General features: G+C 56.0%; 1 protein-coding gene and 1 long non-coding RNA gene across 11 annotated transcripts in view; one reads left to right on the forward strand and one right to left on the reverse strand.

The window, feature by feature from the left end:
• NCKAP5L (NCK associated protein 5 like) overlaps window positions 1–26,025 on the forward strand; it is a 32,023-nt gene extending 5,998 nt beyond the window's left edge. The window contains exons 2-15 of one of the 10 annotated variants that reach the window (XM_064591270.1): window positions 8,839–8,905; window positions 9,493–9,579; window positions 11,905–11,966; window positions 13,027–13,184; window positions 13,953–14,021; window positions 14,147–14,185; window positions 14,915–15,034; window positions 18,776–18,889; window positions 19,948–22,580; window positions 23,424–23,589; window positions 23,808–23,889; window positions 24,261–24,569; window positions 24,648–24,790; window positions 25,133–26,025. In XM_064591270.1, the coding sequence (XP_064447340.1) occupies window positions 13,062–13,184; window positions 13,953–14,021; window positions 14,147–14,185; window positions 14,915–15,034; window positions 18,776–18,889; window positions 19,948–22,580; window positions 23,424–23,589; window positions 23,808–23,889; window positions 24,261–24,569; window positions 24,648–24,790; window positions 25,133–25,345 (4,011 nt within the window). In that variant the 5' untranslated portion in view covers window positions 8,839–8,905; window positions 9,493–9,579; window positions 11,905–11,966; window positions 13,027–13,061 and the 3' untranslated portion in view covers window positions 25,346–26,025. Of the gene's footprint in view, window positions 1–8,838; window positions 8,906–9,492; window positions 9,624–10,345; window positions 11,967–13,026; window positions 13,185–13,952; window positions 14,022–14,146; window positions 14,186–14,914; window positions 15,035–18,775; window positions 18,890–19,947; window positions 22,581–23,423; window positions 23,590–23,807; window positions 23,890–24,260; window positions 24,570–24,647; window positions 24,791–25,132 lie in introns of those variants that run through there. The other 9 variants (XM_064591275.1, XM_064591274.1, XM_064591271.1 and 6 more) reach the window with 9 other exon arrangements.
• LOC135364430 (uncharacterized) lies at window positions 2,027–5,363 on the reverse strand. Its single transcript, XR_010411527.1, has 3 exons — window positions 5,224–5,363; window positions 2,744–2,848; window positions 2,027–2,165 (listed from the first exon to the last, which is right to left on the reverse strand). It is a non-coding gene; the product is annotated as an uncharacterized LOC135364430 (long non-coding RNA).
• Window positions 26,026–26,885: the final 860 nt, after the last annotated feature.

The raw sequence follows: 26,885 nt of genomic DNA on the forward strand, positions 1-26,885 counted from the left end.
TGGGATCTAGAATGAACCCAGTTCTCATCCAGGAGGAAGTGGCCCTGACCAACTTCCGAACAGTTCGGTGCTCCCGTGCCACACCACGGGCTAGGGGTGACAGGGCCTCTCTTCTAGCCCAGGGAGAAAGGGAGTGAAGACTGGTGTCCTTTGGCCAGAGTCCCCACACTCAACTAGCCAGACCTCCTCACCTCTCCCTTGTCCCAAGGGCCTGGTTCCTACTTCCTAATATGGGAAGAGAGTAGATAGCCCCAGCTGGGAGGACCTTTAGAAATCACCTGGGCAGGTGGTTGTTCCTGCTAACATTTTTTTTTTTCAAAGTTTTATATTTTAGTTTTTCACTAGCATTTTTAAAAATATAGTCCAAAAATCAAAATGGTACAAAAAGGTGTATGTTGAGAAATTGTGCTCCTACCTTCACCCCCTTTTCCCTCCACAGATGATCACATTAGTTTCTTACATATCCCTCAAGGATGTCTTTACACAAAACAAATACAAATGTCTATTCTTATTTTTCCCCCTTATCCAAAAGATAGCAGATAGCATATACTGTCTTCATCTGTTACCTGTTGGCAGTGTCTGGGTGTGCATGGATTTCTCCTGCCGCCTGTCAGTTCTCTGGTTTCTGGTCTTTACTGCCCACCCCAGGGTCACCCAGTCGATCCCAGGCCGTGAGCAGGGTTTGTTCACCTTTGTATACTGAACTTCATTCAGATGCCAAGGTTTAGGCCCAAACCAGCCTCTGAGGCGTTCTCAGCAGTTACTGTGGGCGAGGTGTTATGCTAGACCCTGGGGGTACAGTGCTGATCCCAAAAGTCTGCCTTAATCAAATAATTCAGCAGTTGTAGAACCACAGCTATGATGCAGGCTACAAAGAAAGGGCATATACCGTAAGAGCAAGTAATCAGAGGCCCTGGGCCGCCTCGGTGTGTGCGGGAGTGTGCGTGTCCCGGCGGGGAGGCACATGGCAGGGCACAGCATGAAGCTGGGGGCAGGAGGCTGGGGGCCAGGACTGTAAATAATAGTGCCACGTGACCTGGAAAGCTGTGTTTTTGAACTTGACTTCTATGGCTTCTCTTCTCCCCCCTCTCCCAGTCTGTGGGATGTCCTGGGCCCCTTGAGTTTTATTATGTCCAAGACAAGAACCCCCCTTCTCTGCCAGATGGTGCTGCTAATGCCTCCTCCCCACCCCCACCCCACTGCCTTGTCTCCCCAGCTCTGGGCCTGCAGGCTCCTGAAGCTGGAGCCTTCCTTTCCCCTGTAGGCTGAAGGGAAGTTGGGGGGTGTTTGCTTCTCACTTCCTCTCTAGACGGCACCTCACTTCCTGTCCCTGGGACCAGGAGAAGTCTTAAGCTCTCGGCTTTGCTGACCCTTCCTCTCTCTACTCCCCACCCCGCTGCTTTCCTGGGAAGCCCGTGGGCCCTGTAGGGGGAAGGCAGAATCCAAACCAAGGGCTTCTCCCTAAAAGCCCTGCCGAGCTCCTCACCTTCAACCCCCTACCCCAGCTGCAATCCTTTCCAGACATGATCTCATCCTTCTATGCCCTGCAGAAAAAGTCAGGGAGAGTTCACCCCACTTTACGGATAGGAAAACTGAGTCCCAGCAGGGTTCTTGGCTTCACCCAGGGTCACTCAGTGCAGCCCAGCCAAAACCGGAATCCAGGAAGCCTCACTCCCACTTGGGGGCACAAGTAAGAGCAGAGTCCAGTGAGGGCTTGTGGTGAGCCAGAGCTACTTTCTGTTCCAGAGAAGGCGACTTGCTTCCTGCCCGAGCTGGCAGCTTAGGAGGTCACCTCCGGGCTCTGGCCAAATGGCACCCACTGAGTCAACACTGAAGCTGCCCGGACCTGGAAGGCACTTGGCCGGCCAGAGCCTGTTCCCTTTGAAGAAAGAGGCCAGGATAGGAAGCTGAGGGAGTGAGCCCCAGGGGCTGAGCCTGGGGGCTGGGAAGGTGTAGCCTGCAGGTGCAGCCTGAGAGCCAACAGACTGTGTGGCCTCCCAGGCCCTCTTCCTCTTGGATCTGAGAACAGAGAGCTGATGTTCCAGTAGTCAACTCAGCAGTCGCCTCCACGACGGCCTCCAGGAGCCTTTCTGCCTCAGCTCTTCCTGTGGGATCCAGCTCGTGTCTCCGGTTACACCCCGGGTGTTGAAAATGTGCTGACTGTGCTGTTGGGTCGGGAGATAGGAGAGGAGTTAGTAACTGGCATGGGCCAGGGGACCAGGAAACACTCCCCTTCAAATGCCCTTCAGCCCAGCTGCACTGCGTTTCCGTATACACCCCGAGATTTGTGCCTCCTTCTGTTTCTGCCTGCCTTTTGCCTAGAAGGACCCCCTTGCTGTTCCCTTGTACCTAAACCCCACTGGTCTATAAAGTGTCCGTTCCTTTGATGCCTTGCATTCTGAAAAACTGTTGCAGCTGCAGCTTAATATTTCCCTCCTGATTTTTAAAGTTCTCCAAGCGACTTCTCTCGTGGCACATGCTCCACCGTGCAGCTATTACCTGCATGTGTCATGTCCCCTACTAGATTGGAAGCCCCAAGAAGTCAGAAGAGCTGAGCCATCTCTGAATTGCTCCCCAGTCCCCAGCCTCGGTCCTCCTCCTGAGTGATCTGTTGGGAAGTATCTGCAGAGTGAATAGCTTAGTCCCATTGGCCAGAGGGAGTCACCAGGCCCGGGAGTGGGTTGAGGGCTTGGATAAGGTCTTATCAACGTTAGGGACAAAACTGAAAATGTCCCTTGCTCACCTCTCCGCATGGTTTGTCCTCAGAGCCATTTGGGCAGGGGGACAGTTGGATGTCTTTACGAGAAGCTGAGGAGCCCACCATCCCTTCTTTGTGGTCTTACTCTGTCTGGAAGGAAAGGAGATGACCAGGGTCAGGGCTTTGCTGCAGGAGTGTGGGGGAGCACAGAAGTGCAGGCAGGGCTCCTCCTCAGGGAGCTCCCCTTCCAAGGGCACGGGAAGTCCCCTCTTCCTCACGGGGGAGGACTAGAGAACAGGATGCGTCACAGTTGGAACTACCGCTCCTGCAGGAGGTTCTTCAAGAAGCCACTACTGTTCCGTCCGGGGCAGCTTTGCAGGAGAATTGCTTGGGCGGGGGCGGGGGGGGGGTCGGCGCTGGGCTTCAGTGCTGCGCGGAGGGCTTTGGTCTGTCCCCAAAGCAGTCAGAGGGCATGGGAAGGTGTGAGGCAGTAGGGACACAATCAGAGGTACAGTTTTAGAAAGAGGGCTGCTCTGGTGGAGCTCCTTGGAAAAGTGATTGTGGCAGGGAAAATATAAGATTAGTCTGGAACATCTTTTTTTTTTTTTTTTTTAAGATTTTATTTATTTATTCATGAGAGACAGAGAGAGAGGCAGAGGGAGAAGCAGGTTCCCAAGGAGCAGGGAGCCCGATGTGGGACTCGATCCCAAGACCCTGGGATCATGACCTGAGCCGAAGGCAGACGCTTAACCATCTGAGCCACCCAGGCGCCCAGTCTGGAACATCTTATGGTGCCAGGAAGCAAACAGATGTTCAAAAGTAAATACATTTTTTTTTTTTAAGATTTATTTATTCATTTGAGAGAGCGAGAATGAGAGAGAGTACATGAGAGGGGGGAAGGTCGGAGGGAGAAGCAGGCTCCTCGCCGAGCAGGGAGCCCGATGCGGGACTCGATCCCGGGACCCTGGGATCATGACCTGAGCCGAAGGCAGTTGCTTAACCGACTGAGCCACCCAGGCGCCCTAAATACATTTTTTTTAAAGATTTTATTTATTTCAGACAAAGAACGTGTGTGCCTGAGCAGGGGCGGGGGGGCGGGGAGGGGCAGAGGGAGAGGGAGCTGGATGGGGGGCTCGATCCCAGGACCCCAGGATCATGACCTGAGCCGAAGGCAGATGCCCAACCGACTGAGCCACCCGGGCGCCCTGTAAATAAATTTTTTTAAATGGAGGTATGTGGAAAGCGGAGGAACCGACCTGAAAGAGTTCTCAATGATCAAAGCTGGAATTTAAGCAATGAAATAAGTGATGATAATATTGGATTCTAATCCAAAGAATAAAATATCTATGAGTTCATGCTAATATAGATGTGTAATTAAGTAAATCAGTGGCAGTGAAGGGACAGCTCTTCCTTACAGAAGATTTCTAATTAATAAATGTATAAGGAATGAGGGAAATCAAAAATTATCATTAGAACACTACAGTAATTGCTGTAAGCAAGATCCACTGATGAATCCTAAAATTAGCGGGTGAAAATTGAAGCAGAAACAGGGTATTTGTGTGGTCACAAAGTATTGCCCCGCAAACTGGTTACTAATGACAAAAGGAAAAATAGTAACTTTACAGATAAACAGATAAACCCACTAGATACCACCTAACTAGGTGCTCAAGGTTAACCTCACCAGTCATAAGACATCTCAACATTATACCCCCTAATATAATGCACTGAGAAGGGCACATCACCTCTGTGGTATTCTTTCCAAAAATTCATAACCTCAGTCTAATTGGAGAAAACATCAAACAAACCCCAGTAAGGGAACACTCTCCAAAATACTGACCTGATCAGTTCCCTTCCAAAATGTCAAGGTCATGAAAGACTACTGGGGAACTATCATGAATCATAGGAAAATAAGGAGATTTGGTGATTAAGTACAATGTGGAATCATGGATTAGATGTTGGAATAAGAACATCAGTGGAAAGGACATCAGTGGAAAAACTGGGAAGATCCAAATAAAGTCTGTGGGTTTGGGTTTTGTTTTTTTTTTAATTGTTCTTCTAAAGAAAGTTGTAGAACAGTGAGAACATTGCTGTGTCTGTTTTTTTAAAGTGTGTGTATGTGTATACACAACCATACAAAGTTTTAAAATACACACACACACACACACACACAAAGTAGAGGTGCAAGATGGCTGGGGGGAGAGGAGGAGCATCATAGACCAGGGAAAAGTCATCTAGGAGAAGGTGGTCACCATCAAGAAAGTAAAAAGACAAGCTATGGAATAGGAGAAAATATTTGCAAGTCATATACCTTATAAGAGACTTGTATTCAAAATATATAAAAAAATCCTTATAACTACATTTTAAAAAAAACCCACATAATCCAATTAAAAATGGGAGAAGGACCTAAATAGACATTCCTCCAGGGAAGATATACAAATGGCCAATAAGCACATGAAAAGATGCTCAACATCCTTAAATAGGGAAATATAAATCATTACCATCATGAGGGATCACTTCACACTTACTCGGGTGACTAGAATCCGATAATCAGACAGTAACCAGTGGTGAGGACATGGAGAAATGGAAACCCTCATACACTGTCGGCGGGACTAAAACGGTGCCTTCGCTTTAAAAAAAAATTCGGCAGTTCCTCCAAAAGGTAAACCTAAAGTGACCATGTGATCCAGCAAGTCTACTCCGAGGTATATACCCAAGAGAAGTGACTACATCCACACAAGAACTTGCACACAAATGCTCACGGCAGCATTGTTCATGAGAGCCAAAAAGTGGAAACAGCCCAAATGTCCATCAACAGATGAAGAGATAAACTGGTGGCACATCAGTTATTTATCAGAGTACTGTTTGGCTGTAAAAAATGTACGTAGTTGGGGCACTTGGGTGGCTCAGTCGTTAATCATGATCATGATCATGATCAGGTCATGATCCCAGGGTCCTGGGATCGAGCCCCGTATAGGGCTCCCTGCTCAGCAGGAAGCCTGCTTCTCACTCTCCCACTCCCCCTGCTTGTGTTCCTTCTCTCGCTGTGCCTCTCTCTTTCTGTCAAATAAATAAATAAAATCTTAAAAAAAAAAAAAGGAACATAGTGCTGATCTGCACTTCAACATGGAGGAGCCTTGCAGACGTGATGCAAGTGACAGAAGCCAGTCACGAAGACCACCTGTTCTATGAGTCCATTCATATGAAACGTCCAGAATAGGGAAATCTGTAGACAGAAAACAAATTAGTTCAGGGGTGAGGGGGTGCTAATTAAAGGGTAATGAAAATGTTCTACAGTTGCCACAATGGCAAAAATCTGTGACCGCACTATGAACCACTGGATTGCACGCTTTAAATGGGTGAGTCATAGGGGATGTGAACTATGTCTTGAAGCTTAAAAAAGTCCAGGAGGAAGTGGCCACCAGAGGCACTTGTGCCTGAGAAGATGACAGGGATGGAAAAATCGTGTTTGGATTTAGCATTGTGGCAGTTAACTGCTGACTTTGGGCCAGGTTGAGAGGAAGGAGTGAGAAGTGAGGATGGGTGTTTTGTTTTGTTTTAGAAGTTTGGCTTGGGGGCGCCTGGGTGGCTCAGTCGCTAAGCGTCTGCCTTCGGCTCAGGTCTTGATCCCGGGGTCCAGGGATCAAGCCCCGCATCGGGCTCCCTGCTCAGCGGGAAGCCTGCTTCTCCCTCTCCCACTCCCCCTGCTTGTGTTCCCTCTCTGTCAAATAAATAAAATAAAAATCTAAAAAAAAAAAAATTAAAAAAAAAAGTTTGGCTTGGAAGGGCAGAAGAGGGCATAGTCTGGGGAAATGTCAGGGGGAAATTATTTTTTAGATGAAAGACACCTGAGAAGCTTTAAAGGCTGATGGGAAAGGTCCCTTCAGGAGGTCACTACTGAAGGCCTAAGTGGGAATGGGTTGGGGCAAGAGGGACTGCCCTTGCCCGGGAAGACGGTGGCCCCTCTGCTGTACCGGGAGGACCTGGGGAGAGGGGGAGGTACAAGCGTTCTGATGGAGCTGGGAGGACGCTGGCAGATTTGAGGGGTTTTCCCTCTGCTGGCTTTAATCCTCTGGGGGAGGGAGGGCAGGCAATTTGAGAAGAGTGGAGTGGGTGTGAAGTAGCCCGTGGAGGGTAAGCGTGCAACTCTAGCAGTAAACCTTGGTGTTGATGGCTTTCCTTTGGTGAGGAGAGAATAAGAAACAGTGTGAGCAAAAGCCTGGGGACAGAAGTGAGTGTCAAGTCTCGTCCTGTCCCATCCCCAACATCTAGACTCTGTGGAAAAAAAGCATTGACCCAGAAGGCTCAATCAAGGAATCCCAGGGATCTTCTGGAATTGTACCATCTAGTACAGTAGCCACAAGCTGCATGTGGTTATTTAAATTTAAAATTCATTTCCTCGGTGGAACTAGCTACATTTCTTTTTTTTTTTTTAAGATTTTATTTTATTCATTTATTTGAGAGAGAAAGCATGTGAGAGCATGAGTGTGGGGGCGGGGCAGAGGGCGAGGGAGAAGCAGGCTCCCTGCTGAGCAGGGAGCCCCATATGGGGCTCGATCCCAGGACCCTGGGATCATGACCTGAGCCGAAGGCAGCCGTTAACCAACTGAGCCACCCAGGCGCCCTGAACTAGTTTCATTTCAAGGGCTCAAGAGCCACATGTAGCTAGCAGCTACCATATTGGACAGCACAGAATAACCATTTCATCATCACAGAATGTTCTACTGGACAACACTTCTAGAAAAGTGATTCTCAAACTATTTTGGCCTGAGGACCCCTCCAACCTCTTAAAAATTGAGGACCCCCAAAGAGCTTTGGTTTATATAGGTTATACCTTTTGACACTTACTGTCATATAAATTAGAACTGAGAGTTTTAAACATTTAATGAACTTAAAATAATAATAAACCTATTATATGTTAACAAATTTTATGAAAAGTAACCATATATTTTCCAGGACAAAAAAAAAAAAAAACAGTGAAAAGAATGGCATATATGTTCTTACATATATGTCATGTCTGACTTAATATAAGTCAGCTGGGTTCTCATATCTGCTTCTCTATTCAGTCTGTTGTGATATCACATATCATGTCTGGAAAATGCCAGGATAGACTCAGGAGAGAATGAGAGTTAAAAAAGCAAATAATGTCTTAGTAGTGTTATGAAAATAGTTTCAGCTCTGTGAATTCCTTGGATGAACGTCAGGGTTCCTGGACCGTATTTTGAGAACCACTGTTCTAGAACAGCCTCCATTTGGCACCAAGGAACTTGTCCCTGAGAGACTGAGTGATTTGCGTGAAGCCGCTCAGCGAGTAAATTGTAGTGTCGGGACTAGACTCTAAATCTGCCTTCTGGCTGGAATGAGCCCAGCTAGGCTTTGGTGAGTGGGGACTAGGTTTCATAGCCGTGGAGCCCCTGGCCATGTGGCCCTATAAATAAACCCATTGTGTCTGTGTCTGAGCCCCTTTCCTCTCCCCACCTCCAGCAGCTGCTTTTTTGTTGTTGGGTTATGCTGTGGACAGGGAGCATGAAGGAGCCGGGAGAGGGGAGGTAAGGGGTGTTGGAGCCTGTAAGACTTCGGGGCTCAACATGACTGCCCTTCCTCCTGCCTGCCTGGAGGGGCAGGGGACCCTACTGTGGGTCAGAAAGAACCCACACTAAGGGATGGAGGTTCTTGCAGTGCCTGTGAAGAGGAAGTTGGAAGGGGCCGCAGGGGCCCCTTCCCCACAGACACATGCCTCTCAGTAGGGCTATTGTGTCTTAGGGCCAGTTGTCAGGAGGAGGGAAGGAAATTCTTGTCTGTCCTCTTTTCCTTGGGGGGGGGGGAGACCAGTTGGAATTCCTAGGGCTAAACGATGCTTTGGGCAGGGATTAAGGTGGCTGCTTTCAGGCCACGAATGCCCTGGGGCACCAGTCCCTTTATTCCCTCCCCACACCCACAGCAGCCCCGGGCTGATACGGTCAGAAAAGACTGTTTGCAATGGGTGCAGAAGTTGCTGTTTACAAGTGGACTCTTGGGTGTGACGGGGATTCCAGAAAGCAGCTGGGGGATGGGGGGAGTGGGGGCGGGGGGGGGGGGTAACGGTTGTTGTTACGGATGATTCTGTTATTAAAGTGAGCTTCTCCATCTCTGCCTTCCCACAGCTGCCCACCCTCCCCCACCTCCTGGTCCCTGGCTTCTGTCCCTAGAGGACTCTGGGGGGAACAGCTGGTGAGTGAGGGTCTCATCGGGGCCCAGAGCCCTTGGCTAAGGGCCGGGATGAGGGAGCGCGGAAGACAGGCTTACTGCCACCTCTCTAGTCCCTTCCTCCCAGGCCTGGGCTTGGAGCTCACGGAGGGGTCTTGCCTGTGCCCTGGCTGGACAGAGGGTGGGCACTGCAGACTTACTCCTTTGCTCTGGCCGACTGAAAGGCCGGGACAGTCAGCTCTCTTTGGGGGGCCCTATGACCGACTGGGCTGAAGAGACAGAGTCACCAGATTCACTCAGTGATCAGGCTGAGCCAGCCGCGTCCCCAGGTTACCCAGAGCCCCCTGAGCAGCTGTTCCCCCTTCCCTGTCCCTGGTTGCTGCCAGTGGCCCCCCACCCCCACTGAAGGAGGGCCCCGGAGGCGCTGGTCTTCCTCCCTTCCTCTCCCCCCCTCCCCTCGGCACTGAGGTCACCTCCCTCTGAATCAGGCCTTTGTGGGGGGCGGGGCTGCCCGTTGGCAGTTCTGGCGGGAGAAGCCTCCAGTTCAAGTTGGAGCTCTCACCTCCTGCAGCTCCATCTCTACCCAACGTGGCCTGTATCATGTGTTCCAGACCCAACATCCAACATCCGGGCGTGTCGGGCATGTCGTGGGACCACGGGAGGAGTGTTTGAAACCAGGGCCATCCTGAAGAACCCAGGTTGGGGGTTTTCCAGGCCCGGGGTGGGGCTGAGCCCAGAAGCTGTGAGTAGGAGCTGTGGGGCCTGAGGGAGGAGGAGGGTGTGCAGCCCCCGGGAGAGGGGCCCCGCTGACACGCGGCAGGGACAGCCACTGGGGAACAAACGTGGGTTGGTTTTTTCCCCCACGAGATTTAGACCGAAAACCCAGGCTGTGATGGGCCAAATTCCTCATTAGGCTCAGCCTGGGAGCTGGAGGTGGTAGTATCTCCTAATATTCCCTAGAGGAGAGGGAAGCTGTAAGAAGTGTTCTTTGCGCCATAGAAATCTCGAACGCCAGCTGCGGTCCTGCTCACAGCGTGCACTGCTTCGGGCGCCAAGTTTAAATGCAGGCCTCTTCCCTGTGACTCAGGCAATCCGGGCTGCCAGCTTCCTGCCCCTCTGCTTGTGGCCCTGCGGATGGAGGGAAGGCCTCTGGTCCTGGGTTGGCCAGACCACCTCGACTGAGGGCAGAAAACTTCTCCCCAAAGTGAGGTTGAGTCACAGTCTGTCTTCATTTCCGGAGCCTCCCCGAAGCCCAGCCGGGGAGACGGAGACGGTCCCACATGACAGAGCTGTTGCTTTTGGGTGGCGTATCATTTGGAGGGTCTCCCCCAGGTCACAGTGGGGCTCAGGCCTCCCCGCCCTGGGATCCACAGAAGCGCAGATTGAGAGAGTGGCGGCAGTCAGCTCGGGGGGGGGGGGGGGGGCGGTAATCCGGTCCCCACCCTCCTCAACAGGCAGAAAACCACAAACATGATCCACAGCCAGTCCCTATGATCTGGGCCTCCTGGAGGCGTTTTGATTTTTGTTTTTTTAGGAAAAGATATTCTCCCAGAGCATCTTCACCCTTAGTTTGGTTTTTGCTGTCGCTGTTGGGACCACAGACTTGGGCTTTTCCCCAGCTTTATCTTCCTCCCTTTCTGGCCCTGGACACTGCCGTGTTCACCCCGCTGCTTTCCTTCACCCTCCCAAGTCTGTCTCTCCCATCCCCCGCTACTCCCTGAGGTGTCCACAGGGGAGAAAGGGTGAGGGGCCTGAGGGGAAAGCTAGGGCGCCCTGGGGGCACTGGGAGCCTCTGCCAAGCGGGCATGCTGGGGTGCTGGGGTGGGGTTTAACTCAAGTGGTGGAGGTAACCCGAGGCCTTTTTTGGTTTTAACCCCTATTTATGTATGTGGGAAGGAGGATATTTCCTGAATTTTTTTCATTTTTTTCCAAGCCCGTCCATTTCTAAAAATATCAAACACGATAATGTCATGAGCAAATGAAGTTATACTCAATACATTTTTCATGATGTTAAAATAACAAAGGACTCGAGATTGTTGTGGAGTGTTTAAAAATAAGTATTACAAGTTTTTCCTTTTCCTGCAGTTTTCAGAAGCCCCCTTCCCGCTGTCATACACACACGGGCACAGTCTCTCTCACTGGGAAAGAAGTCTCTCCGTTTACAGTTGCCCCTTTTTCCCTCTGGGGTGAAGGCTGGGCTGGCACCTGGCGGGGAGGGGTTGAGGAGGAGGAGGCCCCTGAGCGCGGGGTGGGTGTGCGGCCCTGTCAGATCTGCGGGTGCCCCCACTGCCCAGACCCCGCAGGGAGGAGCCTGGGACTCGGCGTCCCTTACAGATGAACATCCAGCAGCAGCAGGCAACGAGGCAGGACTTAGCAATATACCTCTGTCGGGATGTGATCACGCAAAGTCTCCATTTACTGAGTTCATGCAAGACCCTCTGCACGCATCATCTCATTTCACCCCCAACATTTGGGCTGAGTATTCTTAGGTCCGTTTTATAGGTGAGGAAACAGATCTTGTAGAGTCAGGATTCTCACCCGGATCCGTCCCGAATTGCATAGCTCCAGGAGCCCTGGGACTCTAAGGAGCTTGCAGTACAACTCGTGTGTGTACAGAGGCCACCTACGAGGGGGGAAAGCGAGGCCTGTCCCCTGTGCTTGGTGATCCAGCCGTATGTCTTGGGTAGCCTCCTTCACCCGCAGATTCCGCACCCTCACCCAGGCTAGTGCCCGCCCCCCATAAAGTTGTTAGGATTGGGGGCCGTGGTCCCTGACCAGGATTTCATCTGGACGTCCCCGAGGTCTCTGCTTCGGTGTCACCTCTCGGTGCCTTATTGGGACCCGACGTATGTCCATTGGCTTCTCTGCGTTATCTGCCTCCCCCAGTAGAATGGAAGCTTCACAGAGGCAGGGCTTTCTCTGGCTTGTTCATCCCCGAGGGCCCAGGGCCTGGCACAGAGCAGGAGCCCAGTAAATGCTTGTGGAACGCACGGCTGACACACCGTCTCCCTCCTTCTCCACAGGTGAGGTGACCGTTCTGGTGGCTAGCGTGAGTGTGCTGGCCTGGCTGAGGAGGCAGAGACAGGTGAGGGGCTTTGAGCCTGTGCGTGCTGGGGGCGGGGGGGGGGGGGGGACTGGAGGGGCCAGGAGGCCGGGGAGGCATCGCCGGCGCCCCACCGTGGAGCACAGAGGAGGCATCGTTCAGATGCCTGCCCGGTGAGGGGCTAGAGGGCTCCTCTTCCTTGCTTTGACAGTACTAAGCTCCTTTTGTGGGGGCTACAGTGGGTCAGAGAGTGGACTGGGGGCCTCTGCCCTTTTACATTAGGAAGGGTTTCCCATGTACTGGAAATTTCTGCAATATTTGTGCAAAAGAAGGAAATGAGGACTTTCCTCTAGCAAAGAAATTGCAACTCAGATAGCAGCTGGAGACTCGTCAGGTACAGCCAGTAACTACGGCCATAGTCCAGCAACCTATATGTCACGGTACAGGACAGAAGCCCGGCTGCGCTGTTCTCGGGCAGTGACAGACGAGTCGGTTTCGTCATCAGTCTGTCCCCGACATGCCAGGTAGCCCACCAAGGAGTGCGAGTCCAGGCAGGGACGTGAATGCAGAGTGCCTGCCTTCACGGGGTCCACCCTCCCGGGGAAGCGGGTACAGAACCGTGTAGGAGGGGTGCCCAACCTGGACTTGGAGTGGGAACCCTGAAAAATGAGTAGGAAGGAGCTGGCTGCGTGGAAAGCAGGGAGGTGTCAGGGGATCCCTGCAGAGGGAACGGCATGGGGCCTGGCCGGGAGCAGGGAGCTGGTGAGGCACGCGGGCTCCCTCCCACTGTGCCGGGAAGATCGAGTGTGTGCCGGTTCGAGGCCCATCTCAGCAGAGAATTCAGCTTTCTTGGTCACCGGCCAGTGTCTGTGTGACCTGTGGTGGGGTGAACGCAGTGACTGGGGTTTATAAAACAATGGTCTCCGTTCTTAAAATGGGCAGAGTGTGTCTGGGTGTCTGTCCTAGGACCAGAAGAGCCTGAGTCAGACCCTGAGTTGTTACAATATCCGTGGCCCACTGGTCACACTAGACTTGCAGAATGCTGACGAGTTTTGTCTTTGTCCTCCTCCTCCACTCACCTCCTCCCTGTGCCCTGGAGTAGCCTGCCAGGGCGTCTCTTACTTGTTCCAGGGCCTGATGTCGGAGGCCATGGACCAGCCCGCTGGGAGCCCTGGAAAGCCAAGGCCGGGAGAGGGTGGTGACAGTGGCACGGAACCGGGCACCTGCCAGGAGCTCCTGCACCGACTTCGGGAGCTAGAGGTGGGGCACGAGACGGCGGGGGGGGGGGGGGGGGGGGGCAGTGCCGTCTGGGGCCCTCGGGAGCTTGGGTAGGCGTTATGGATGTGGGTGGACCTTCCTCTCAACCCGCTTTGCTGGGCTGGAGCAGAGCTGAACGTTCTCTAGCAAAGCTCCTCTGAGAAGCCCTTTCTTTGCTCTGAGCTCTCCAAACTCGGGGGCCGGGGGGGCAGCTTGGGACAAGAGGCATGCACAGGGGCAGGGCTGTCCTAGCCCCCAAATGTCTCCCTTCTTTACCCCCTTTTCTCCCCCCACTTTCACGCCCTTGCCGGTTTAAGAAAGGCATGGTCACAGGGGCCACAGGAAGAAGGGTTTAGATGACCCAGGGCTTAGGATGTGAGGGAAAAGGACAAGGATCCCTCACTAAGCTCTTTGCCATATTCTTAAGACCCTGCCCTCCTCCCTCCAGCCTCCTCTGCCCTCCCCCCAGGGAAATAAGGATTACTTTGGGCACATCCCAGCTTAGGTCCTCCTGGCCACTGTGTCTCCGCAGTCCCTCCAACCTCCCTGACTGAGGTTGGGGTTTACAGAAAACCAGCCATCTCAGCTCTGCCTTTCTGATGCCTTCTCTCCATCTCTGCAGGCCTCCCCGTGGGGAATCCAGCCAGAGCCAAGAGCTGGGATAGGGGCGTAGCTAGTAAACTCCATGCCTCCCCTTCCCCAAAAGGAATTTGCCCTGGTGGAGGAATGATCCCACAGCCTCCTTGTCGGCCCCCTTTCTCCTTCCTGCAGGCAGAGAACTCGGCGCTTGCTCAGGCCAATGAAAACCAGCGGGAGACCTATGAACGCTGTCTAGATGAGGTCTGTGGGGTCTCCAGGGGGACTGATGCAGGGGGAGGTGGGGAAGCTGGGAGGAGCACGGGTTGTCGGTGCTCCAGGCAGAGGCTGGTGGGCTGATGGCTGTGCCTCGGGCCCTCTGTCCCCAGGTTGCCAACCATGTGGTGCAGGCACTGCTAAACCAGAAGGTAAGCAGCCACGGGAGACGTTCTCGCCCCTGAGCCCAGACGCCCTGGGGAGAGGCCCTGAATACAGCAGGGGAAGTCCTTCCTGGGGACCCCTGAGCCTACTCACATAGGGGCTAGAGGAGGGAGCTTGGTGGAAGTGGCCTATTGACCCTCCAACAAGGCTCCTTCTCCCCACCTCGGACAGGTCCATACTGTTCTACCTGGAGGAGAGGTGGGCTAGGTAAGGCCAGGTCTTTGAGCTATGGTAACTTTGATTTGGGCTTGAATCTTCCCTAATCCTGGCCCCAGCTGGTTTCTCCAGATTGTGATGGCCTTGATAGCAGTGTTAATATTGTGAGCATAAGGTGGCATCTAAATATTTACTCAAGTACTGTGGGAACTTCTTGACTTCTGAGCCACTCTGACCCCCAGGTCTTCCTCTGCCTTATATGGGCCCTTCTTTGATGTGTGGCTTCTTAGAGGCAGGGGGTTGGCTCAAGGGATGGGAAAGATGCCAAAGGGAATAGGATTTACCTCCCACCAGGGGTGGTAGACTTTAGAGAATTTACCATCCCCAGAAAATATGACAGCTACAAACGTAGGCAGGCTCAGCTTCCCCTAGAAGGAGGCTGCAGGAGAAGGGCATGCCCAGCAGGAGTGCCCGCTACTCTGATGAAGGAGACCGGGCTCATACAACTCGCCCCCTCCCCGCTATCCTCTCCTTGTCTCCCTCCGCCTCCCTGGGCTCAGGACCTGCGGGAGGAGTGCATCAAGCTGAAGAAGAGGGTGTTTGACCTGGAACGGCAGAACCAGATGCTGAGCGCCCTGTTTCAGCAGAAACTCCAGCTGACGACAGGCTCCCTCCCTCAGGTGGGCACAAGCGATTCTCCTTCCCTCCTCCTGCCTCAGCTTCCTGCCGCTCCCAGCCCCATCAGCATCATCACCTTGTTTTCTCCCGACACTTGAAGAAGCGGGCCACCAGCCATTCCCCTCCATTCTGGGGGCTGTGGCCATCTGGGAAAGGCCCATCTAGCCTGATAGATCTGAGCCTTAGTTGGGGAGGGGACGACTCCCTGAGTCCCCTCAAGCTTGGCTCTCCCCCGCCTCCCAGGTGCTCCTTGCCCCACTGGATGTCATCCCTGTTGTTGACAGAGAAGGTTCTTGCTTGGCTCCTGCCCTGTGTGGGGTGATGGGTGGAGGCTGAAAATGCAATGATTTCAAGCTCCCAAGGGGCCCCTTTGGCCACCGTGTTGCTTCTTCTTGGCCAGGGGCAGGGGCGGGGCTGGGCGTAAGGCGCCCAGTGCTGGGCGTCACAGAGAGGTCAGGAAAGGCACGTCCCACCCCCCCCACCCCCCCACCCCCCGCCCCGGGTCATTCTGTGTGGGTGTGTAGTTGCATATGCTCGCACAGTGACACACAGGCGTGTCCTCAAACGTTAGTCCCTGATCGTAGACCTGACACCTGCCTTATCCGGGAAAAGCAGAAGGCTACTAGGTGTAAATCCTGTACTCAGTTAAGATGTCCCTTGGGGGGCGCCTGGGTGGCTCAGTTGGTTAAGCGGCTGACTCTTGATCTCAGCTCAGGTCTTGATCTCAAGGTTGTGAGTTCACGCTCTATATTGGGCTCCATGCTGGGCACGGAGCCTACTTAAAAGAACAACAAAAAAGATGTCACTTGCGGTCGCTGTATCAGGAGCCCCAAGGCTGGGGTGAGATATGGGGGTGGGAGGATCAGGACCAGCTCCAGGGACCTGAAGTGAACCTTGGGTTCTCAGGTTCAGCCAGCACATCCCTACCCCACCCCCAACCTTGACAAGAAGAAAAGCACCTTCTGGGTGTATCTGTCTGATGCAAGCCAGGCAGCTCTTGGCCCCCAGACCTTAAGCAGGATGCCCCACGGCTCACTGGCTGAGGCTTCTCATCACCATGGCCTTTTTGGAGGCTCTCTCCCCAAGGCCCATGCAGAGCTGGGTCTGAGTTGATGGCAGTAACTTTGTAGCTCTTCCTGCCCTGGACAGGTCCCCCTGGGATCCCCAGAGGCCTAACCCCGCTAGCCAAGCTCACCCCGTGCATACCTTTCTTGGCGACCAGTGATAACAGAGGTGTAGATCATCCTTAAATCACTGAAATGAAATCTGGGACCTTTAGGGGTTTGGGGCAATAGATCTATCTTCCCCAGTGGTAACATGACATAATAGAGCATAAACCTTGGCCTCAGATACGCTTGGATTGGGCCCCTAACTTAGCTAATTCTTAGCTATGTGACCCTGGGCAAATTATTTAACCTTATGAACCTGTTTTTTTCTTAAAAGTGAGGATTAAGATACCCATATTGCAGGTTATCATGAGGATGAAATGAAATAATATATAGTGTTTGGCCAGGAGCCCCAAGGCTGGGGTGAGATATGGGGGTGGGAGGATCAGGACCAGCTCCAGGGACCTGAAGTGAACCTTGGGTTCTCAGGTTCAGCCAGCACATCCCTACCCCACCCCCAACCTTGACAAGAAGAAAAGCACCTTCTGGGTGTATCTGTCTGATGCAAGCCAGGCAGCTCTTGGCCCCCAGACCTTAAGCAGGATGCCCCACGGCTCACTGGCTGAGGCTTCTCATCACCATGGCCTTTTTGGAGGCTCTCTCCCCAAGGCCCATGCAGAGCTGGGTCTGAGTTGATGGCAGTAACTTTGTAGCTCTTCCTGCCCTGGACAGGTCCCCCTGGGATCCCCAGAGGCCTAACCCCGCTAGCCAAGCTCACCCCGTGCATACCTTTCTTGGCGACCAGTGATAACAGAGGTGTAGATCATCCTTAAATCACTGAAATGAAATCTGGGACCTTTAGGGGTTTGGGGCAATAGATCTATCTTCCCCAGTGGTAACATGACATAATAGAGCATAAACCTTGGCCTCAGATACGCTTGGATTGGGCCCCTAACTTAGCTAATTCTTAGCTATGTGACCCTGGGCAAATTATTTAACCTTATGAACCTGTTTTTTTCTTAAAAGTGAGGATTAAGATACCCATATTGCAGGTTATCATGAGGATGAAATGAAATAATATATAGTGTTTGGCCCATAGTTGTAGTAATGATTAGCAACTATTTATATTATTAATGTTACTCTCAAGTTGTGCTTTGCTAGGATGAAAGCTCCATTGAGCAAATGCTAATTAAGCTCTTACTGTGGGCAGCGCCTTTGCCAATGCGTGTATGGAACTGGACAGGGCTGTGGTGGGTGCAGAGCACGTAAACCCTGAGTCTGCTCCGGTCTGCTGCGAGCTAAGGCAGGTCTGCAGACAGCCATAGTACGGAGCTGGGTGACAGTACTGTCCACGAGCCCGGAGCGGGGAGAGGCCAGCAGAGTGGCCTTAGAGAGGTGACACTGGACCTGGGCCTTGCTGCACGGGCGATTTAAAAAGTAGAGTTGCAGGTGGGGAGAAGGGATGCCCTGTGGGAGGAACTGCAGGGAAACCCCGGGCAGAAGCAAGCTGTTCGGCTGGGCTGGAACGGAGGCTATGCCAAGGAATAGCAGTGAGAACCAGAGGTGGCGGGCACCTGGGTGGCTCAGTCGTTAAGCGTCTGCCTTCAGCTCAGGTCATGATCCCAGGGTCCTGGGATCGAGACACGCGTCGGGCTCCCTGCTCCGCGGGAAGCCTGCTTCTCCCTCTCCCTCTGCCCCCTGCTTGTGTTCCCTCTCTCTCGCTGTGTCTCTCTCTGTCAAATAAATAAATAAAATCTTAAAAAGAACCAGAGGTGGCATCAGGGAAGGACCAGCAGGCCGGGCCCAGAATGCCGGCAGAGGGGTCCAGACCTGTCTCCTTCGGCAAGTGGGCAGGAATAGGAGGCTTTAGAGGAAAAGGAAAAAAAAATACTTCTGCTTCGTGGATAAGGGATTTGTAAAGCCACTGAACCAGGTCGGGGAGACAAACGCTGAGCAGCATCCAGGCCAGAGGAGTGAGGATCTGGGCTGTAGCCGGCCGGCCAGAAGAGGGAGAAACACCCCAGAGGCAGGAGTTGAAAGCTGACTCCTGTCTAGTCGAGACGCCTCGGTGATGGAAATGACATTCACAGGGACTGAGAGAGAGGTGACCCATGATTCCGTAGTGGTACTTTTGTCATCCTCAGAGACCATTTGGGCGGGGGGGAGCAGAGATGAGAACCCCTACCATCTCTCTTCTCGGACCCAGTAACAGATGCCTCTGCGCCAGTCTCAGCTGTCCCGGGGAAGCTCGGGTCATAGGCAGAACAGGAAGGGGCTGTTGGGGGCCGGCCCTCTATAATCGGAAGGGGGCCCCGCAGAGAAGCAGAGCGGTCCTGGAGCCGCAAATTAGGCTTGCCACTGCCCTCTGCCCCTGGGACCTTCTTTCTCCAGAGCCCCAGGGTATCTCCCTGCCACCTGGGCTCACATGTCTTCATTCCACCTGTGCACAGTCTCCCGAGGCTCCTCTGACCAAGTGGCAGGGATGGTGGCAGAAGCCACACTGGAGGCCAAGAGATGTCCCCAAAGGAGCAGACTTGGAAGAACATTTTCCTGCCCTGGAGGGGAAGGCCGAACTTCGTGAGGGGGTAGGGACCCGGGACAGACAGCCCCAGTGCTAACTCTGCCTCTCCCCTGCAGATCCCACTTGCGCCGCTCCAGCCGCCTTCAGAGCTACCGGCCTCTCCCTCCCTGAGCTCTGCCGAGGGACCGACCACCCCGCTGCCGCTGGGGCACTGTGCTGGGCAGAGAGAGGTAGGAGGGCTGGCCAGAGTGCTCTGTGGCTTTGCTGGCGACGGACTCCTCAGTCGGTTCTCTGTTGCAGCTTCCTAAGGAGTGCCAGGGGGAGGGCTGCTCCCTGGTGCCCAGATCCTCATCTGGGTATGAGCCTCAGACCGGGAGAAACAGGACCCGACCGCCAGTCACTAGCCTTGCGAGCAAAGTTGGTTAGTGGTAGACTCATGGTTACCATTTCCTGAGCTCTCGCTCTGGGTTGCACACCTGGATCTCGTTTATATATTTTTTAATAATTTTTGACCTATATTCACAATTGTCTCTATTCAAGTCTAGAACTATTACTCATTTTTTCTTTTGCTTCCGTGGTTTCCTTTATTTTAGGAGGTTAAGCACAATTACCACCCCATTTTATAGACGATGCCGTGAAGCTTAGGTGAAAAAACTAGCTGAAGTCCGTATAACTAGTTGAGCGGTCGACCTGGGACTTGAACCTACATAGTCTGGCTCAGGGGCCTGTGTGGTTAACCACTATGCCAGATGAGCTGGGCCCAAGAAGGAGCTGGGCAGAAACGGGGAGAGGCTTGCCGTGGAGCCGTCCCAGTTGCCTCCTCCCTGGGGTACGGGTCCGCAGGACAGCTGTCTGACCCGAGAAGGCCTGGGCTTGCTGGCAGGGACTGACTTAGCACTTGGCCACATAGCATCCCCTTCTTGAGTCTCTGTGTTCTTTCTGGAGCCTGGAAAATGGACAGGCCTCCCTCCCCTGGGGCAAACATAGATAGATATCAGGGTTGTAGGTGGTGTCAGCCCTGCTGACCCAAACAGTAGTGGGGGGGTGCTCCGATAACCAGGAAGGGAGGTGAGGTCCCCACCCCACCCCAGGTACACCAGGAGGAAGAGTTGGGGTAACCAGGGCTCAGTGACTTAAGGAAGCTGAGCTGTCCTATCCGAGAAGCTGTTAATTCCTTTTGGGGACTCGGACAAAACCAGGCCAGCTCTGTTCCTGACATACTCAGTTTGGCCCAGCTCAGGTCCTAGGCCTGCACGCGGGCCCCTCCTCATGTTGTTTCTCCCCGAAGGTGTGTTGGGAGCAGCAGCTGCGGCCAGGAGGCCCAGGACCCCCGGGACCCCCGGCCGCCCCACCCCCGGCACTGGATGCCCTGTCCCCGTTCCTTCGAAAGAAAGCGCAGATCCTGGAGGTGCTGAGAGCCCTGGAAGAAACTGACCCCTTGCTTCTTTGCTCGCCTGCCACCCCATGGCGGCCCCCAGGCGAGGGTCCCGGCTCCCCAGAGCCGATCAACGGCGAGCTGTGTGGCCCGCCCCAGCCTGAACCCTCCTCCTGGGCCCCCTACCTGCTCCTAGGCCCTGGTAGCCTGGGAGGCCTGCTACACTGGGAGCGCCTCTTGGGGGGCCCAGGGGAGGAAGAGGGTGCTGGGCGGCCCTGGGGCCCTGGTAGGGGCTCCTCCCAGGCCCAAGGCACTGGCTCTGGGCCACCCTGTGCCCCAGGCAGCAGCAGCTCCTCCTCCTCGGATGAGGCAGGTGACCCCAACGAGGCCCCCAGCCCTGACACCCTGCTTGGGGCCCTGGCCCGCAAACAGTTGAACCTGGGCCAGCTCCTTGAGGACACAGAGTCTTACCTACAGGCCTTCTTGGCCGGGGCTGCAGGCCCACTCAACGGGGACCAGCCAGGTCCCGGGCAGCCATCTTCCCCAGACCAGGGCCCCCCACAGCTGTCCAAGTCCAAAGGCCTCCCCAAGTCAGCTTGGGGTGGGGGTACCCCAGAGGCCCACAGGCCGGGCTTTGGTGCTACCTCAGAGGGCCAGGGGCCCCTCCCCTTCCTCAGCATGTTCATGGGTGCGGGTGATGCCCCCCTGGGCTTGCGGCCTGGCCACCCCTACTCCTCATCTCAGGTGAAAAGCAAGCTCCAAATTGGCCCCCCTTCTCCCGGGGAAGTCCAGGGACCCCTTCTGCCCTCTCCAGCCAGAGGTCTCAAGTTTCTAAAGCTGCCTCCAGCTTCGGAGAAGGTCCCCAGCCCAGGAGGCCCCCAGCTCAGCCCCCAGCTTCCCCGGAACTCCCGAATCCCCTGTCGCCACAGTGGTTCTGATGGCAGCCCCTCCCCGCTGCTGGCCCGCAGGGGTCTGAGTGGAGGAGAGCTGTCCCCGGAGGGAGCACAGGGCCTGCCCACCAGCCCTTCCCCCTGCTCTGCAGCTCTGGACTCTGCACAGCTCAGAGCTCCCCAGCCAGCGTTGTCCACCACGCTGTCCCCGGGACCCGTGGTCTCTCCCTGCTATGAGAACATCCTGGACCTTTCCCGGAGCACCTTTAGGGGGCCTTCCCCAGAGCCACCTCCATCCCCACTGCAGGTACCCACCTACCCACAATTAACTCTGGAGGTGCCACGGGCCCCTGAGGTCCTCAGAAGTCCTGGAGCTCCCTCCAGCCCTTGCCTCCCAGAATCCTGCTCCTATGGGAATGCCCAGGAGAAGAGTTTGGACAAAGCCGGTTCGGAGTCTCCCCATCCTGGCCGCCGGACCCCTAGCAGCTCATCTAAGAAGCCCAGCCAGGGGGCAGGGCGGCGACCTGGGGATCCTGGCTACACCCCTCTGCGGGACAGACTGGCAGCCCTGGGGAAACTGAAGACTGGCCCCGAAGGGCCAGAGAAAAACGGGGTGCCAGCCAGGCCTGGCACCGAGAAGGTGCGGGGAGCAGGGAGGTCAGCGGAGAGCCCTGGAGACGTGGCGCCTCCCACCCCCCGGCCTCCTGAGGGGCCAGAAGCCAAGGGGGCCCTGCGGGGGGCAGTGGCCTTAGGCACGAGCAGCCTGAAGCAGCAAGACCCTGGGCTCCTGGGGGACCCCGGGGCCCGAGTCTACTCCTCCCACTCCATGGGGGCCCGGGTGGACCTGGAGCCCGTCTCACCAAGGAGCTGCCTCACCAAAGTGGAGCTGGCCAAGAGCCGGCTGGCAGGGGCCCTGTGCCCCCAGGTACCCCGCACCCCTGCCAAAGTGCCCACCTCAGCCCCCAGCCTTGGCAAGCCCAATAAGAGCCCCCATGGCAGCCCAACGAAGCTACCTTCCAAGTCCCCCACCAAGGTGGTACCCCGCCCGGGGGCCCCACCGACCACCAAGGAGCCCCCTAAGCCTGACAAGGGGAAGGGCCCACCGTGGGCCGACTGCAGCGGCGGCGCTCCGGCCCAGCCTCCGTCCCCTGCCCCTGGCCCTGCAGACCCAAGCCAAGGCCCCGACGGCCGGGCCCCGCACTCGGCCATCGAGGAGAAGGTGATGAAGGGCATCGAGGAGAACGTGCTGCGGCTCCAGGGCCAGGAGCGGGCACCGGGCGCCGAGGCCAAGCACCGCAACGCCAGCAGCATCGCCAGCTGGTTCGGCCTGAAGAAGAGCAAGCTGCCGGCGCTGAACCGGCGCGCAGAGGCCGCCAAGAGCAAGGAAGCGGCCGGCGGGGGCTCCCCGCTCCGGAAGGAGGTCAAGGTGGAAGCCCGGAAGCTGGAGGCCGAGAGCCTCAACATCTCCAAGCTGATGGCTAAGGCGGAAGACCTCCGCCGGGCACTGGAGGAGGAGAAGGCCTACCTGAGCAGCCGGGCCCGGCCGCGGCCCGGAGGACCGGCTCCGGGACCGAGTACGGGGCTGGGGCAGGTGCAGGGCCAGCTGGCTGGCATGTACCAGGGCGCGGACACCTTCATGCAGCAGCTGCTCAACAGGTGAGGAAGGCCTGGCCCCGGTCAGCAGGCGCTGAGTAGCTGGGGGCACTCCCCCCCACCCCCCATGGGCCCTCCTGGGGCTGGGACTGCTTTCCCTGAGAGCAGAAAGGGCAGGAGGTCGAGTAAAATGCCCCCAAAGCATCTAGGGGCTAATGGGCTGGCCCAGAGGAAAGATCGGGGCTTAGATCGGAAGCCCGGGCTTTGTGCCCCAGCCCCCCTCCTCTCTGGCCGCCTGATGTTGCACGTGCTGAGACCCAGCTTCTCACTGAAGAAGAGTTAACAGTCCACATTCTCCTGAGTCGCCTCCAGCGTCAGCTGGAGTTAACCGTGGGCTGATAGGGGTCTTACTCTGGGATTTTCTGTCCCGTAGCACACGGGGCTCCGCTCCCCATCTTGCCCTTTGCCACCTGCCACAGACTCAGCAGCGGGAGCGGTGGCTCAGAGAAGGGGCCGTCCCGTCTGGGGGTTGTTCCGTCCAGGCCAGATGAGGCAGAATGTCCATAGGGGTTGGGCACCGGGTGGGGGTGTGGCCTGTGTGGACCAGGAGGTGACCAGGCTGCCATCTACTAGCAGATGGCGTCAAGAGGTCTCTAGGCTTGACCCTGTGTGGCTTTTGGAGAACTTGTCCCATCTCCCCTGCTGTTTCTCTGAGGTTTTTCCTAGAGCTTCTGCCTGTTCCCAGCATCAGGAGGAGTTGATGGCGGCAGCCACCGGGGCTATGTCCCCTTTCCCAGGGGCCGGGGGCAGTGGGGATTTCGCTAGACCCAGCCCCACCGGAGGGCGTGAGGTCCGAGTGGGTGCACCCGGGCCTCCCTTCACCTTCGTCTACCCCGCTGCCTGTAGGGTGGATGGCAAGGAGCTGCCGCCCAAGAACTGGCGGGAGCCCAAACCCGAGTATGGCGATTTCCACCAGCCAGTGTCCTCTGACCCCAAGAACCCCTGGCCAGCCTGTGGGCCTCGAAATGGCCTGGTGGGGCCTCTTCAGAGCTGTGGAAAACCTCCTGGAAAGGTAGGTTCTTGGTGGCTAGGTATTGGGCCTGGCTCTGTGGCCCTGCCAGATCTCCCACCCCCTGGAGGGTCCCCCTTCCCTGGGTCATGGAAGCTGCTGGGTGTACTCGTGGTCTCTGGAGGCTGGTGGGCTCAGGGGGTCCTAATGACAGAGCTTGGGGAGGGGCCTGGGCGGGGGTGGAAGGAATGGGTTCTGAGGTCTCCTGTACCCCCACACAGCCGAACAGCGAGCCGGGAAGGCGGGAAGAGATGCCCTCAGAGGACAGCCTGGCTGAGCCAGTGCCCACCTCACACTTCACAGGTCAGCAGGGTCAGGGGCCAAGGATGGGACCTGCCCCTCAGCCCCTGCCCACTTTACTGCTTTCTTGTCACTGCAGCAGGTGCTAGGCCCTGAGTGCCATCTTGGGGCCAAGCACCAGGTAGGCACTGGAACTGCACAGAACTAAATCCCTCCCTGCCCTTGGGTACCTGGCCTGCTTCCCTCCCCGCCGCCCCACATATCCTTCCACGTCTAGGGGAGTTGAGGGGGAGGACTGGCAGGGGTGACAGCCTGTTGGGCCAGGAGGGGCCCTGCCCAGGTGGGGAGCCCTGGCTGGGGCAGAAAGCCGGAAGAAGAAGGCAGAGGGGCGGAGCCTGCAGCCTCCCCTCCCTGACTTACCCTCCCCTCCCCAGCCTGTGGCTCCTTGACTCGAACCCTGGACAGTGGCATTGGGACCTTTCCACCCCCAGACCATGGCAGCAATGGGACCCCCAGCAAGAATCTTCCCAAGACAAAGCCACCACGGCTGGACCCCCCACCCGGAGTGCCCCCGGCTCGGCCCCCACCCCTTACCAAAGTCCCCCGCCGTGCCCACACGCTGGAGCGTGAGGTGCCAGGCATAGAGGAGCTGCTGGTGAGCGGGCGGCACCCTAGCATGTCAGCCTTCCCCGCGCTGCTCACCGCCGCTCCGGGCCACCGGGGCCATCAGACCTGTCCTGACGGTGAGTAGACGGGCAGAAGGGCGGGTCATCCCTGGAGCTCTACCTGCCACCACCCACCTTCCCCTTGTCCCCATGCAGATCCCTGTGAAGACCCAGGCCCTCCCCCTCCTGTCCAGCTGGCTAAGAACTGGACCTTCCCCAACGCGAGGGCAGCCAACAGCTCCGCTGACCCTTTTCTATGCCCATCCCGACAATTGGAGGGGCTGCCCAGGAACCCCATGGTGAGCATGGCCAGAAAGGGGACAGGCCTGGAGGGCAGGAGGGACATGGGGAGAGCAGTTCCTGCAACGAGGTACAGCCCTGTCTTAGAAGAGGCTGAAGGGTCAGCCCCCTTGGATGCCCCTCCGGGCAGCCCACCCACCTGCCCCTTCTCACACCCCTCTTGGAGAAAGGGTTTCTCTCCCTCCCCAGAACCTCAGTAGGACCATGCTCAGTTCTGCCTCGGGCCACCTTGGTGGGCCCCCTCTGCAGCACCCCGTCAGATGGGCAGAGCCCAGCACCTCTCCAGCCCGGCTGGGGAGGGGTGAAAGGAGCTACCTCCTGAGCTTCCCTTCCTTTCCCAGGCCCTGCCCATGGACCAGAAGCGGAGCCTGGAGCCCAGCCACCCAGCCCCTACACCCCAGGGCCCGGCATTTGGAGGTAGCCGCACGCCCAGCACATCGGACGTGGGCGAGGAAGGGAGAGTGGCCAGTGGCGGCCCCCCAGGTCTGGAGACCTCAGAGTCTCTCAGTGACTCCCTCTACGATTCACTCTCCTCCTGCGGGAGTCAGGGCTGAGGGGCTGCGCCACACTAGGGCCCCTCTCTGGCGTTGGAGACCACTGACTGGACCAGCTGTCCTCGTGCCCCATCCCTCGGGGCCCATGGGGCCCCTCCCTGCAGGGACCAAGGAGGCAGATGGATCAGAAGGTGAAGGGGGTCCCTGACACACCCCATTACCCACCGCTGCTGTGGAGGGGATGCCCACTGTCAGCTCAGGGAGAGACCCCACCCTTGGTCCCTTCTCTCACCTGGAGTAAGGCTCGTCCTCTGAGGGCCTGGGGGTTCAAGGTCGCTGTGTCCCGGCCCCCAGCGCCCCCTTGAGGCTGAGCCACCTTGTGGTGCTGGGCTTCCCGCCCACCAGCTGTGCCATCTCCAGCCTGGCTGCTCCCTGCCCTGGAGCCCCGAGGGGCCAGCCCAGAGTCCCCGGGCCGGTGGAGTTTGGGGGGCGAAGGGTCAAGTTGCCTTCTCTCTCTGTCTGCCCTGGTCCTCCCTGCTGTCTGGATGGTGCTGCCCTCCCCTGCCCCATGTCTTTGGGGTCCGTTTGTCTGTCTTTTTGTGGTTTTTTTATATTGAAGCGCCTGGCCCAGCCCCCACCCCCATCCCCGCACTGCGGTTAATTTATCTGTCGTTAAGAACTCGGCTGCTCTGCTTCCAGCCTCTGCTTCTGCCCTATTCCTAATAAAACGTGGAGGCCCCTCCCTGCCCTGGACTCCGCTTTTTCTGTGGGAGGTCTCCGGGGTGGACAGATGGGTGGGGGCTGCGTGGGCGCCAGGGTGAGGGACCCCAGGGACCTAGACTTGGCCTCAGGTGCCCTTGTGAGGCAGCCCCCTGCCACCAGCAGAGCTGCTGGTGGGGTCACCTTAGAAGGTCACGAAGGGTTGGGGTGTGGGACCTACTTAGGCCTGGAATGGTGCCTGGGGTCAGGGGATTCATTCCCCTGCGGTAGGGCAGAGGCTGGGCTGCCTGTGGGGGAGGGGTGCGGCTGTGGGCATGCGCTCAAACTCCGGTACATACTGGGGGGGATGGGGTGTGCAGTGAGCTTCGGGGACTGCTGTGTAGACAGAGTTAAGTGTCTGTAGCCTCCTGTTGCCAGAAAGCAAAGCACAGCTGGGTCTCAAACTGTTGCCACCTTCTTTTTTTTAATCTTATTTTATTTTATTTATTAGAGAGGGAGAGCATGAATGGGGGAGGAACAGAGGCAGAGGGAGAAGCAGACTCCCCACTGAGCAGGAAGCCCGGAAGTGAAGTGGGGCTCCATGCCAGGACCCCGGGATCATGACCTGAGCCGAAGGCAGACGCTTAACTGACTGAGCCCCCCAGGCACCCCCTGTTGCCACCTTCTTATCTCTCCTCAGACATTGGGCTTTCCCCCCAGATCTTCTTGCCCCTATTTCTACCTCAGATTTCTTTCTTTCTTTCTTTCTTTCTTTCTTTCTTTCTTTCTTTCTTTCTTTCTTTCTTTCTTTCTTTCTTTCTTTCTTTCTTTTTCTTTCTTTCTTTCTTTCTTTTTTCTTTCTTTCTTTCTTTCTTTCTTTCTTTCTTTCTTTCTTTTTCTT

Source organism: Mirounga angustirostris, unplaced genomic scaffold (genome assembly GCF_029215605.1).
Source record: "Mirounga angustirostris isolate CCGP_5_RB_7025 unplaced genomic scaffold, mMirAng1.0.hap1 SCAF_5, whole genome shotgun sequence".
In the NCBI taxonomy this organism is placed as follows: Eukaryota; Metazoa; Chordata; class Mammalia; order Carnivora; family Phocidae; genus Mirounga; species Mirounga angustirostris.